Here is a 13457-nt window from a genome sequence, read left to right on the forward strand (position 1 = left end):
AATACTTCAGACAAAATTTTTAACAACATTTGCTTTCTCCATCTGTCTTTTTTGAAGACTTACTTCATCACTGAGTCAGATTTTGGACAACATTTGATGTGGTGCCATTTAAAAAGAAAGAGAAATGAGAAATAAGAAGAGACTTTACGAAATAAATTCTGCCACAATCCAGGCAGATCTGGAATGTGACAACAAATTCATTTTGAATAACAGTCTGCCTGATGTTTAGATTCTTAAGACTTATTTAGGAAATGTGAAGAAAGAGAATTAAGCTTTCCAAACAGTCTTAAGGAATGCAGATTCCAGTGCATGTAACATAGTGTAGGAAAATTAATAGATACATGAATTTAATGAAATGATCCTGTGACTGCCTATTGCTGTTATACACAGAGGAGCAATCACACACTGGTAGCAGATCTGTGTCGTTAGAGTGACTTCTGCCATTTTTCCTTCCATGCACAGAAGTCACTAGACCATCTACAAAGCCAGCAGCAAGAGGGCCAGCTGGTTGGGGTTCTACTCTTGTTATTCACCTTGGTGATCAATGTTGTACAGGTTCTTCTCTCTACCAGAACTAAGGGGAAAAAAGCATTTCAAATAGCAAGATGGCACTGACAGCATTTTGTCGAGAGGACCTCCTGGCACAGAGACTGAGTTCATAAGGTAAGAGTGCACCGACAGCACATTTTCTTTACAAAAACAGATTTACTAGCCTCTCTATTAGGAGTGCCTACCTAAACAAGGCTTTTCTAGCAGGCCGCCAAACGTGCCAAATTAAAGCCAAACCTTCTTCTGCAGTGACCTCATTACTTCTCGCAAAGGGGACTGTCGAAGAAAAAAATCCTACACTAACGTATTTTATAATAGTTAACAGTCAGTCGTTGTCCTTCTGAATACATCTGGTTTGAGAAGCACCTCGACAAAATGCTGTTCTATAAAACCAGAAGAAAATAATGGAAACTTATCCATTTCTTTTAAACATTCATTAGGTCCAGAATGGAACTGCTGGACAAAAGAGCCCAAGGCATCACCGCACAGCTTCAGCAGACCCAGTCGCAGCCACCAAGATGCCTTACTCAAGGACACTGAGCCTTAACTAGCAAATTACTGCTTGTTTTCAAATTGTTCTGACTGTGGCAATGCAGCAAAGCAAGCCCATCTAACTGCCAAGTGCCAGAGATTCACCCTCCTCCTCTCCATCCTCCTGGCACACACGACCCACTTTGTTTTTTTTACATGGCCCCGGCACCAGCCTGGCCCCGAGTTGAGTCATTTCAACGCACTAAACCAGCAGAAAACTAAATATCCTCCCCCCCTTCCCAAGAAAAAAGAAAAAAAAAAAAGTCTCCCACCCGTTCAGTGAATCACTGCTAAGCACCACTAAAATTAGCAAGGCACTGTACAGATCCACAGGGAAAGCCCGACATCCAAACTGAATCCATGTGCCGCAAGGAACAGAAAAACCATGCAAAATTAAGGAAACTGTTTCCCATATCCCCCTGATTCTGACTCAGATTTGTAACACCAGCAAAACACCACGTAACAGCGACCTGATTGATGCATGCTGTATTTTGCATCACGCAAGGCATAAAACGCTTAAGAAAAAATCTCAGAAGCATTAAAAAAAAAAAAATAAATCACTCCAGCATCCATACTTAACACAGACATCCTCATTGAATTTTTAAGTAATTAGTCGTTCATCTGAAAACCTTCTGCAATTCATAACAATATATAAAATATATTGGTGAAGCTGACAGATATTATCACTTCAGCAGAAACAGCATATTAAATCTTTCATTCAAGTCCCCAGCAGAGCGATGAAGGCCACCCCTCACCCTCAGCGCTTTAGAACAAACTCTCCCTACACAGAATTACATTTTGCCCCTTTATCTTCTCCTACCGATTTAGTTCGCTAAATATTTTCTCCATTTCCTTTCTTCCACATACGTTGTAACGTGTCTAGCACACTGTAGTTTTTAAAGCACTTGGGTAGTCAACGCACATATATAATCCAGTTTTCAAAGTCATAACGCGCCTTGAGGGATGTGAAAGGTGTTAAGAAAAATAAATAAGGCAGCAAGAGTTTTTGGTTCAGCCAACCAGCCTAAAATTATATTTTTCTAAGTACTTGTATGTATTCTTAGCCACTTTTAAGTATGTGTTAAAAGCACAGGAACAATAAAAGAATGTCATTTTTCTGTAAGTCCTGGAAACCTCTGCAGATCCCTGGTATAAATGCAGAGGGCAACGGATGAGGAAGAAAGTCGGCCACCTTCTTACTGCTAACTGCATTCGGGTCTTCAGCCTATTTAAGCTCTTCAGTAACAACTTCAGTGGCTAAACCAAAACCAATATTTAACAAACCCAACAAATTTATAACAAAAGCTTGGTGAAACCACTGTAGAGGAAAGCCAAAAAATATCTGAAAGTCACAGACTATAAAAATTATTCTCTAGAACCCTGTTATTAGGATATTGCCAGCTCTGTTCAGACATAAAAGGCTGACATTTTATTTGTTCAATCTGAGCTCTAACTGTCTGGATGGTTACAAACGCAAACAATAACATCTTTAATATTTTTTCCTAAAGTTTTGTATTTCAAGAACATTTTTCTGAAAGATGCCACTGTCGTGTAAGTGAAACAGCTCCAAAACAACCCAATACAGTTGCAGAAAACAAGGAGGGATGAAGGAGAAAAGAAAAGCTTAGATGTCTAAAATATTGCCATTACTAAGGATATCAAGGTAAAAAACTGAAGGGATGAATTGAAGGTATGCTCAGTGCTCAAAGCACATTTCTGAAATACAAGATAACAATTTGTCAGAGAACATCTTTCTCTTTATCTCCCTCAGAGGGTTGCAAGATTATTAATCTTCAGAGCACAAAACACCGCAAAACTACAATTCCCGATGTACCCTGCAGCCCATTCAATTACCACAAGTACACGAGTCCTTGCTAAGAGGAGGAGGATTAGTTTTAAGAAAACATAAACCCAGCTCTGCTCTGCAGTTCCCAGCTGGTCGTGGTGGGGCACGTATTTTTCCCATGCTCTATTCCTCTTGCAGAAAACGAGAGAATTAATCAACTGAGAGAGGCTGAATAATATTTTTGGTTTCCTGCGAAAAGAACAATCTCAAGATGATACTGCAAACACATAACCGCTTTTGGAAGAGATTTTGGCAATGCCTTCAACACCACCGTATGTGGTACTGGAAGAGTAACCCCAGAGCAAAAGGGTCTGTTACTGGGTTTCCACTATCCCCCAAAATGCTTCAGCTGACCAACAGAAGAACACAAAACTCAAGCTGAAATAATGAAGTGGCACCTCTGAGAAGGAACTAAACTTCCTGGCGTGGCTTAGAAAAATCCGATCAAACCAGGACAAACCTTCTTGTGAATTTACAGCTGTGCCCGTGGCCCAGTGCTCCGGAGCCGCAGAGCGGCTTTTGCAGACAGGGAAAATGTCTCATCTAGTGCTGTAAAAGCAAGCGTGCAGATGGCACGCGCACACGTACGTACAGATGGATGATACCATCTGAGACACGCGCATCCTTTCCCGGCCTGAGGTCACAGCCACCACACCAGGGTTTGATACGACACGTGTTACGATTATGACTAACAGAAAGCGCAACTTCAGCTGAAATATCTCTGGTGCATCGTTTTCCCAGAAGGTTCAACGTGGGGAGAAAAGGGGCGGGGGAGGGGATAGTTGCAGGGAAATGTTTTAACCCCCATATACCAGTGCTTCCCCATCACCTGGTTTGGCTGAGCTTCTGGACCTCAGCTCTGTCCCACTGCCCGGCTCCTCCACCCCACTCTCCGAGCTCAGGCGAGTCAGGGGGTGCATTAAGGGATGGAGCAGAGGGACATCCGCACCACATAAGCACAAGAGGCTCTGGCAGCACCAGCTGCCACCAAAGCCTCCACGGTGTCCAACGGTGCCAGAAAAGATGCACTTAGTTGCCAGCGAAAGCAAAGATCCCTCCAGTGTCAGCCACAAGAATCCACAAACCATCGTGTAAAAATAACCAGTAAGATTTAGTGCATCCACTACTTCAGCAGAAGAAGAAAAAAAACCCACATCATACAGTAGACCACCATCTCTCCCTGGAAAGGTGAAGGAGAAGATGGCTGGGTAAGCACGTAGGGGAACCGCCTGCCACTCCGTGGAGAAGGCAAGGGGTCTCACCAGGAGGTGGCCAACAGTGGCCTGTCCCACCAGAGCCCCCGAGGCTCAAAACAAGTTGGATAATAAACTTGACCTCGCAGGATATACAAACACCTGGAATGTGGTGCCTGCACCAGCACCCACCCCGTTACCGAATTAACCAGCGGGGAGGGGGCCGATGACACGGACCGAATTTACTGCCTGGTACTGTAAGACCATTAATTTATCTTACAGCTATTTTATTGGCACAACCCCCGCTCTCTAATGGCACTCTTTTCCTGACTATGAGAAATTACCGGGCAGTTTGTGCTAACTGCTTTCCCATCACGTTTCATTTCCAAACACCATCTTCTGTCAGTTTATTCCCATTCAACCCAAAGTGACTGTCAACGGGAATACAGATGATCTGTTCATTTTTATAATCCTCTAATTTTGAGAGCAGTTTCCACCTCCCCTGCTCCTTGAACTTAAAAGGCTAACCAAACACAAGCAAAACAAAACAAAAACAACCAGAAACCAACCAAACAAAAAAATACACAGAAGAAAAAAAAAAAAAAAAATCAAACACCAAAACACTAGTAGATTAAACCTTAGCATTACAGCAAATATATTCTGCACGACATTGATCCATTTACATCTTACTCTGCTTAAGAAAGGACAAAAATTGTAGAAAGTGGAGAAAAACCAAACAAAAGGAGAAAAAACAAAAACAAAGACCCAAACCCACCCCACCCCTACAGTGTTTTATCTATATATAAATGTTTTGCACCTACTATACCTCCTACCTACTATAAATAGTAGGCACATTCTGTTTTTCTATTCTTGCTTATTCTACTAAATTTTAGCATCTAATCAAAAGGAGAAGACCCTCTTGAGAAGCTGAGACCGCACCTTCCAACACCCACAAACTCGCATCCAACACCGGAAACACTCTCAAAATGCAGCAAAAATCCAGTAAAGACTTGGGGGGGGGGAGGCACGGGAGGGTTAAAAAGAAAATAAGGAATCCCTGGAAATGGTCCTGCGCTGCAATTATGTAACTCGGTATCAAAGGTGCGAAAGCTGGAATGAAAATATTTGATGTGACAGCTCTTCACCTCAGTTGTAGCGTGCCCTATCTAAATAGCAGGAGAGCAGATGGTAATTTTCAAGCACATTTAGACCGGAATACAAACGATACTTAAAAATAAATACATAAATAAACAAATAACAGCACACATGGAATAAATAAAGCAAAGCGTGTGTAGGGGGAGAGAATGTCTTACCAGGCTAACCGATGTAGCTGGGGAAAAAAAAAATAAAAATAAAAACCATCACCGCACACACAAATTTATAGTCACACGAGCCCTTCTTCAGATCTGACATTTACAATTTATATCTAAGCAAAACCACCAAATTGTGGAGCAATACAAAGATGCATGCACTTGTGCTGGCAAAAGCTTTGAAGTTCATTGGTATTAAATCTGCAGCCCGGTAAGCTGTGAAAAAAAAACCTCTGTCCTTTCAAATGAAGCAGCTTTTGAATCCTTGTTTTGAAAATTTTAAGTGAATAAGTAGACTGTATAAAATTTGTTCAAACACCCACCGCTACCTAGAGATTTATGCGATGTCAGACGCACCCTCAGACTTCACATTATTTTGACGATAAGAAGCAATAAATCATTTTAATATTAATAAAGACCGGTTTCAAAATGCTGCTTGCTCCACAGATAATTCTGAATAGTTTTCCAACTGTCCAATCAAATAAATCAGGATCTGGGGTCACGGCAGAGGTGGATTTGCGAGCTATACATGGTCTGCATTTAATTGTCATAGCAAATCCCAGATTTGAAGCATCACTACAGCTGACAGAGCCAAGAACAGCCAGTGCCGGTACTAAGAGTGGTGCCTACCACTGCCCTGGAATCCGTGCTGTCAGGATGTTTCTGGATATAGGGATATATATACCCACACCACCAAATATATGTATGCGTATACGTAATATATCTATGTATGTATTATATCAAAGACAAAATTTAACAGAACTGGGACCAGATGAAGAGAAAGGACATAAATACTTGGTGAACTGTTTCTTAAGGATCTACTAATCACCAGTATGGATGGCGGAGGGGGATGCCCACACACACCTTTCCCAATTCTCCTCATCTATACAGTAGGTCAAGATGTCTTTCTGACGGTCACCTTTTCAGGATTGCCACCTACTCCAAAAAGTGAATAAATGACAGCCTACCACTGACAACCGAATGGAAACTGCTACAAATTTTATGCTTAACTTGCTGTGTTTTTAAGGAAAAAAACCCAGCTTGCCCACTTAATAAAACTTCTAAAACTGCTTTTACACATGCTATTCTAACAAGCTACACACATGTACATGCCCACTCCAGTATACCGGTCTTACGGTAACATCCTATGTCAGTAAATTGTGAAAGAAAATGTAAAACTAATCATTCCCAAATAGACCAGTGAGCACTCTTACCTGCATAGTCCTGACATTAATTATTCCAAAGCCCTGATGCTTCATCCAGAGCAACAGCACCTAAAATTAACGATTTCCTCTTGCCGCCATAGCTATGCACCCCATCTGTGCCCTCTTTAGTTCACGTCACGCTCGGGGCAACGCTCCTCTCTGGTGCGGCCACACCAGTTCTGCCTCCCCATCGCCCTACGCCACTTGACTCCCTCCATCCGCCCTACCGTCCCCTGGGCACGCCTCCATCCCTTTCTCCTTCCCCTTCTCGTCCTCATGGTTAAAAGGCCTCCCCAACTCATCTACCGGACCTTCTCCCGTGACGCTACCGTTCTTAAGCCCGACCTTGCACACAACAGAGCAAAACCCCCGCCACTCCGGGGGTAGACATCTAGAACCCCGGTGCTGGAGGGGGGCAGCTTCTCGCGATGGCAACAAGGCACATTTGGACCTGACGTCAACTGAGACTGAAAAGATTTCAAGACAAGACTGTATTATTAACAGGCAAAAAAAAAACCAAAAAAAAAAACCACCAAGAAAAAAAGTAATCAAATTAAGTGCTGAGATAAAAGCAATTAATTGTTGTGTCTACAGCACAAGTGTTTCCACCTGATGTGTAAGAGCACATTTGTTCAAAGCGTGCTAGAACTCCAGCACATTTAAAACTTGGATTTCACTTCCGTATTTTGCGAGAACAAGATTTCTGCTCAATAAACATTATTTGGATAAAATGCTACTGAATATGCAGCACCAGGAAGGTATTTTATCATTTATTTGCAAGTATCATGTATTTTATAATAAATTAGCATAACAGTTCAGCAGCAGAGTCAAAATTTGTACCCAAGCATCCTAATTACCTGGATTCTTTCTATATTCCAACTCTAATGTGTTATCTCATTTGCTCATTAGTATGTAGTATACATGCATTACTAAAAGCACACACAAATGGAATTATCATAAATATATAACTACAGATACATTTTTATTAGGTTTACAGAAATTTGAATGAAAACTGAACTATTTAAAGCAAAACTTACATATAAAATTGTAATAAACTGTGTATTGAGCTTAATTTATTCTCTAAAATACTCCCCAAAAGTTCTAAAGTGAAAAATTATATTTTATATAAAAAAACTAGCAATAACTGTCTATTCATTGTCTAGAACCAGAGGTTATTATCTGAAATAATAACTTGAGTATATTGTAACATGGCTCCCAGGCATTAAAAAAATATAAAGCCATTTATTAGCTATTAATAGAGCCAGACTAAATTGATACGATTAAGTCACGGTTTAATCTACTGTGTAGTTTTATGAATTTGTTTAACTTGTTTCCTTGTGGTCAATTTTGGGAAGTAAACTGTTAATCAAACAGTATTAAGACCCTGACTCCCAAAGCTCGCTGAGACAAGAGAAGAGGAGATAGAGAGGAGTGCTCAGTGTGCGTACACTTGCACGCAGTCTTGCATGGAAATCTAAGGTAAGGTAAGCATTTCTCTATTTGTATGGGTTTGATTTCACAGCAAGCTGCCAGAATCAAGACGGATGGCTAACCAACATACAAAAATCGTTCTCCAGAAGCGCCTCACGCAAATGCGGCAAAACCTGCAAGTCCACACCTGACCTCCTTCCTTGGAGAAACTCTCAGCGATCTTCAGAGGGATGTGTTTAGGAAAGAAATTAAAAAAAAAAAAGAGCTTCACAGTTTAAGTGGGTTTTACAGAACTGGCCCAAGTCAAATTCACCAAGCCATTCACTGAGTCCTCCCTATGAGCTACGGTTGGTCAGAGCTTCTCTCAGCCACGCTTGCCCATGCTCTGGAGACCACAGCAACCCACAGACCGGCCTGCCAGCTCGCTGCCGACTCAAAAGTAAGTTTTTCCTTAAGAATGCAGGTATTATCCTCCTCCGGATTCCAAGCGAGATGCCAAATAGCATTTCTGTGTCTTCTGAACTCTTACAGTTTACCCAGGGTGTTTTAGAAGCAGCAAGAATGTCTTCCATCTCCAGAAGGCATTTTCATACCTTCTACATGCGTTTTAAATTACTTGCCTGATGGCAAACATCTCAGGCGTAGAGAACCCATCTCCACAAAAAGCACTCACTTTTGTAAAATTAAGAACCACACCACATTCTTTTTAGTAATTAAAGTTCCTGGTTTCTGAAGGCATAACAATGTGCTACAGGTTTAATAAATTGACCACATTGTTGGAACGTGAGATTCACTAGAGGAAGAAAAACAAATACTCTGATTGCAATAATACAGAAGGAAAGTGATTTCACATTCACATCACTCAATACTTTAAAAACCAAGTTAATTTTCAGATCTTTTGGGGTTAATTTGATTGTTTGAAGATATTTTGCCATGCCCAAGAGAGACAGCTAGTGTCTCTCATGCATCCGCAAGTGACGAGTTCTCCAGTCAATGTGCTTTCCCTGTCTGTTAAACTATAGCCCATTCTCTATGCTTGTATGATGGACTTAAGAATTCTTCTTCAAAATTTTTGTTCCATATATTCAGTTATAGACAAATTGAGGCCAAGAGACCCGAATCATTTCCTTTTAACCCAAAAATGTTATTCAGTTCTTGGGAATTCTCACGATCAACCACACTCTCCAGTTCACTGCAGCCATCTCAATTCTTTATCTGAGCTCCATCTCCACTAGCCATTTTGAGGGACCAAAGACCAGACTCCATTTTCCAGTATCGCTTTCTTTTACTCAGCCAAATATCATGTTAATGCTTTTAAACTGCAGGATTGCACAAGGAATTTGCACTCAACTGATTATCTACCGTGACCTTCAAAGCTTTCTCTGTCACTGCTTTTCTAGAAGAAAGCGATAGCCCATAAGCGAGACCTGCATTTTAGTTCCTCAATCACAGTGGGTTTATTCAAATCAAAGTATTGTGTAGTAGTCTGGTCTTATCTTCATTTAAATTGGCAAGCAGGAAAATCTGGTATGAATAATATATTTTAATCTTATGTTACATTAATTATTTTTTGGTTATTATGTTAAAGAAAGGTTCAGCCTCACTGGTTGGTAACTGTTCTGTTTTGCGTTATTATTAGCTCTAGCTTTTGCACTATGCTTGGCAAGTCTTTTTGCTAACCAGAAAAGCGTATTTAAATGTCCACACACACTTATTTAAGCAATTATGTACTTAAATAAATATTTATTCAGTTCTTAAATTTAACATGCTTAGTACATTAGAAAAATGGCAAACAGAACATTTCTTTCTTACCAAATCATTGTTTTAATTCACAATTAGTGCTCATTTATACTTGAAGGAATTTGACTCCTTTTAAGAAGGGTCTTCGTTAGTTAAAGAAACCACTTTAAAATAAACTTGATCCACATTCAAAATATCCTTATTATCCTTATTATACAAAACAAGAAATAGCTTCAAGAAGTGAAGCTTCTAGTTCTAAAATTCTGACAGATGCTGGAGACAGAAACAGCAGGAGAGAATTAAGTTTTTCCTCAATTACTCATTTAGTAAAAAACCTTTAAGCCATTTTCCAAAAAAAAAAAAAAAAAACCCAAACAGTCCTCCCAACTGATTTAGCTTATGACCATTCCCATCTTTCTGTTACTGTCCCTCTGAAAGAAGCAGACACGCGTTTGTACATGTACACAATATATCTACCAATCTATACGCATCCACGGTCATACCTTTTATGTTGTTGCTTATTTGAGCTCAATTTTTTCTGCATACAACATAGTTAAGCTACGGGCCTTACACGTAAAAATCATTAATTTACTTCTGTGACCAGTTCTTCTTAATCTGCCCCCGAATTCCTCTGTGCCAGATACAATTCTTTTCCAGACAAACTGTCGCATGCGTTTACACGCACACAGTTTTTAAGATAAATTCGTAAGGGTTTCAATGCTGGCAGCAGAAGGTGTTCAGTCCCTGCTCCCCCTGCCCTCCCCAACGCAAGTAACATTCTTAAAGGTCACCCTGCTTTTACTTTCTTTCAGTGGTATCTAGTGGGTTCTAGCTAGCACCATCATCTCCCTGCCTTCTCTGCCAGGACAGTAACTCAGAAGCATTTAAGATCATTTGCTTTTGAGCACTCAGTGATTCAGAAATACATAATATCGCTCTTGATATAGAGTACCACTTTCCCTCCCCTTCTACCCATTCAATTCTCTCTAAATAGGTTATAACCGTTTATTTTAACATTCCAATCCTGTGAACCTTCCCACTAGATTTCAAGTAATACCAAGTAGATGAAATTTATAATCATAAATGAGAAATTTCAGCTCCTCTTGTTTATTTCCCTGGCTGCCAGCATTAGAGCATAGGCAATTAAATAGGGTGGTTCCCCCTCTCCTCCTGTCACATCTGGGTACCTTGATCACTTTTGTTCACAAAACCATGATTTAGATTACAACGTGTGCTTACATGTCCCTGTAATCTCACCCTCCACCCCCACTGCCCCAGCTCAGAGCTCTTCCACCCACCCACCCGAGCCCCAGTGCCCCCCAGCAAATCACTTCTCCGGCTACTGGTGGGAGTCCAGCCAAAGAACACCCTCCCTTCACAGATGAGAAACCAGCTTCTCCAAAAGCCCAACAGCTTTCTACACTGATTTTTTTCACTTTACCAGAGGGTCACTTCCAGGATCTTTGTGTCTCTCCTGCTTATCAGGAAGGAAGGCTTTTTGAGCACATCAACTGGATAAAGAGGCTTTTAAAAGCCTCCTGGTAACCAGCATCGAAACCCTACCTTAATGTGAATTCTTCACCAAAGCTGAGTGACAGGACAGCCACATGTGGCTGGAGGCAGGGGAAAGGGAAGAGGGGGTGATAGGTTTCTTGCACTAAATGGAAAAGGTGTTTTTTCTCCTATCTCATGGGAAGTTCTGAGACTTGGGAATGTCCCTTGGTCATCATCTTCATGGAGTCTCAGCAGCCTCAAGAGCGTGAGCCATGCTTTCCTTTCTTGAGGTCAGGAAAAGCCTGTTCAGGTGTATTTTCTGGCCAGTGGAGCAATTCAAGATCACAGCTCCGAAGTCCTCCAATCCCATAGCATGGATTAAGTCCACTTATTTCTGCTACCTTGACATTTCTGAGATATTCTGTCATTTTGTTCTATACTGGAAAAAAAGAAGCCACTGCTTCAATACGCAGCATAGTTTCAGGAAGTATCATATTCTAAATTAATGGTACTGTAGGGTGTCTGAGGGTATGCAAATGAGTCAAGGCCAGGAGAAGACACTAAACCAGAGTGGCCAGTCATGTACCATCACCAGCTTCGTTCAGGAGAAAGATTATAAACTTTTTTTTGTTTGTTGGTTTAAAGATTTGCATATTTATTTTCACGTACCTCTTTTCTTAATAGTTATCAAAACATACCTCCATCCAAATGGCCGCTGCATCAAGATGTATTTTTTGTAACACGGGTCCAGATTTTTCCACAGCCCTATTGTCACTAGGTTTACCTCGACTGTCTCACAGACAGATGAGCCCATAACCCCTGCAGTTTTCCACCAAATAACTCCGCGAAGGGACAGGTCACCGCAGGAAGGGCAGGTAGCCTCTCCCACCACCTCAGAGTCCAGCCGAAGGGGAAGGCTCCGGTTGGAAACTGCAGCCGTAAGGGCAAAATTGACATGAATAGCACAACCTTAGGCAAATTTCACCAAAAATCATGTAAACCAACAGGAGAGCTAATGGCTAGTGGTGGCGTTCCTGAACACAAACAGGGCTTCAGAGGGAGGCCCCCCAACAATACAGTTTCCTCCCCTAGAAGGGAGAGCAAACGTAAGACTGACCAGAATCACAGAATGATATGGGGTTGGAAGGGACCTCTGGAGATCATCTAGTCCAAACCCCTGCCAGAGCAGGTCCTCCTTGAGCAGATCGCACAGGAACATGTCCAGGTGGGTTTTGAATGTCTCCAGAGATGAAGACTCCACCACCTCTCTGGGCAGCCTGTTCCAGGGCTCTGCCTCCCTCAAAGTGAAGAAGTTCCTCCTCATGTTTAGATGGAACTTCTTATATTCAGGTTTGTGCCCATTACCTCTTGTCCTGACACTGGATGCCACTGAAAAAAGACTGGCCCCATCCTTTAGACACCCACCCTTTAAACATCTGTAACACCTCTATCCAGCACAACATTCCAGGCTTCCATTATTTACTTGTTTTTCCCATGAACAAATATAGTGTAACTAACAATATTAATGCAGCAATAAGGGCAAACACATACAACTCTGCCTAAGCCGACAAATATTTTTGCAAGGATCATTTCACCTGCAGCTAAACAGAGAAAGTTGCCCCGAGACAGGGAATCTTAAGAAAAAAAAAAAAAGAAGAGAAAAATCTCTCAAGGCAACTGCGCACAAATATACTGCTGTATGTCGCTTGTTCCCATAAGCGCCTACATCGACTTCAACCGTAGGAAAAATTATGGGACAAGAGTGAATTCACATCCTTCCAAGGGGCCCTATAGCCCAATTCATTCTGCCTTTTTCAGCACAATTGGGATTTTCACAGCATATCACATTCCGGCATCTGAATATCTCAGTTTCCAAAACAAGATGTTCACAGCACAGATAAAGAACTCCAGCAAGTGCGCGAAAACAAGACTAGACTTTTTTCAACCACTATTCAAATATCAGCTACGATCTCTCGCAGTGCGTATGAAAATAACAAATAAAATGCATCTCTTTAAGGAAAATATTTAGTCTTAGTAGTCTTATTGCATCCTTTAGGTGAGCCATTCACAATATTTGTTTTCGATTGTAATTTGACGTACTACACACCACGTGCATTGCCAGATGAACAGTACAACTGAAAGCAACACAGGGGAGAGC

General features: G+C 41.2%; 1 protein-coding gene across 4 annotated transcripts in view; it reads right to left on the minus strand.

The window, feature by feature from the left end:
* The window catches only part of ARID1B (AT-rich interaction domain 1B), a 343106-nt gene that overhangs the window by 282583 nt on the left and 47066 nt on the right, over positions 1 to 13457 (minus strand). The window contains exons 3-4 of one of the 4 annotated variants that reach the window (XM_074144444.1): positions 11886 to 11894; positions 8465 to 8490 (exon numbers count right to left, since the gene is read on the minus strand). The exons of the other annotated variants lie outside the window; for them this stretch is intronic. Coding sequence (XP_074000545.1) covers positions 8465 to 8490; positions 11886 to 11894 — 35 coding nt within the window. The remainder of the gene's footprint in view (positions 1 to 8464; positions 8491 to 11885; positions 11895 to 13457) is intronic. 4 annotated transcript variants of the gene reach the window in all.

This window comes from Numenius arquata, chromosome 2 (genome assembly GCF_964106895.1).
Source record: "Numenius arquata chromosome 2, bNumArq3.hap1.1, whole genome shotgun sequence".
Classification (NCBI taxonomy): domain Eukaryota; kingdom Metazoa; phylum Chordata; class Aves; order Charadriiformes; family Scolopacidae; genus Numenius; species Numenius arquata.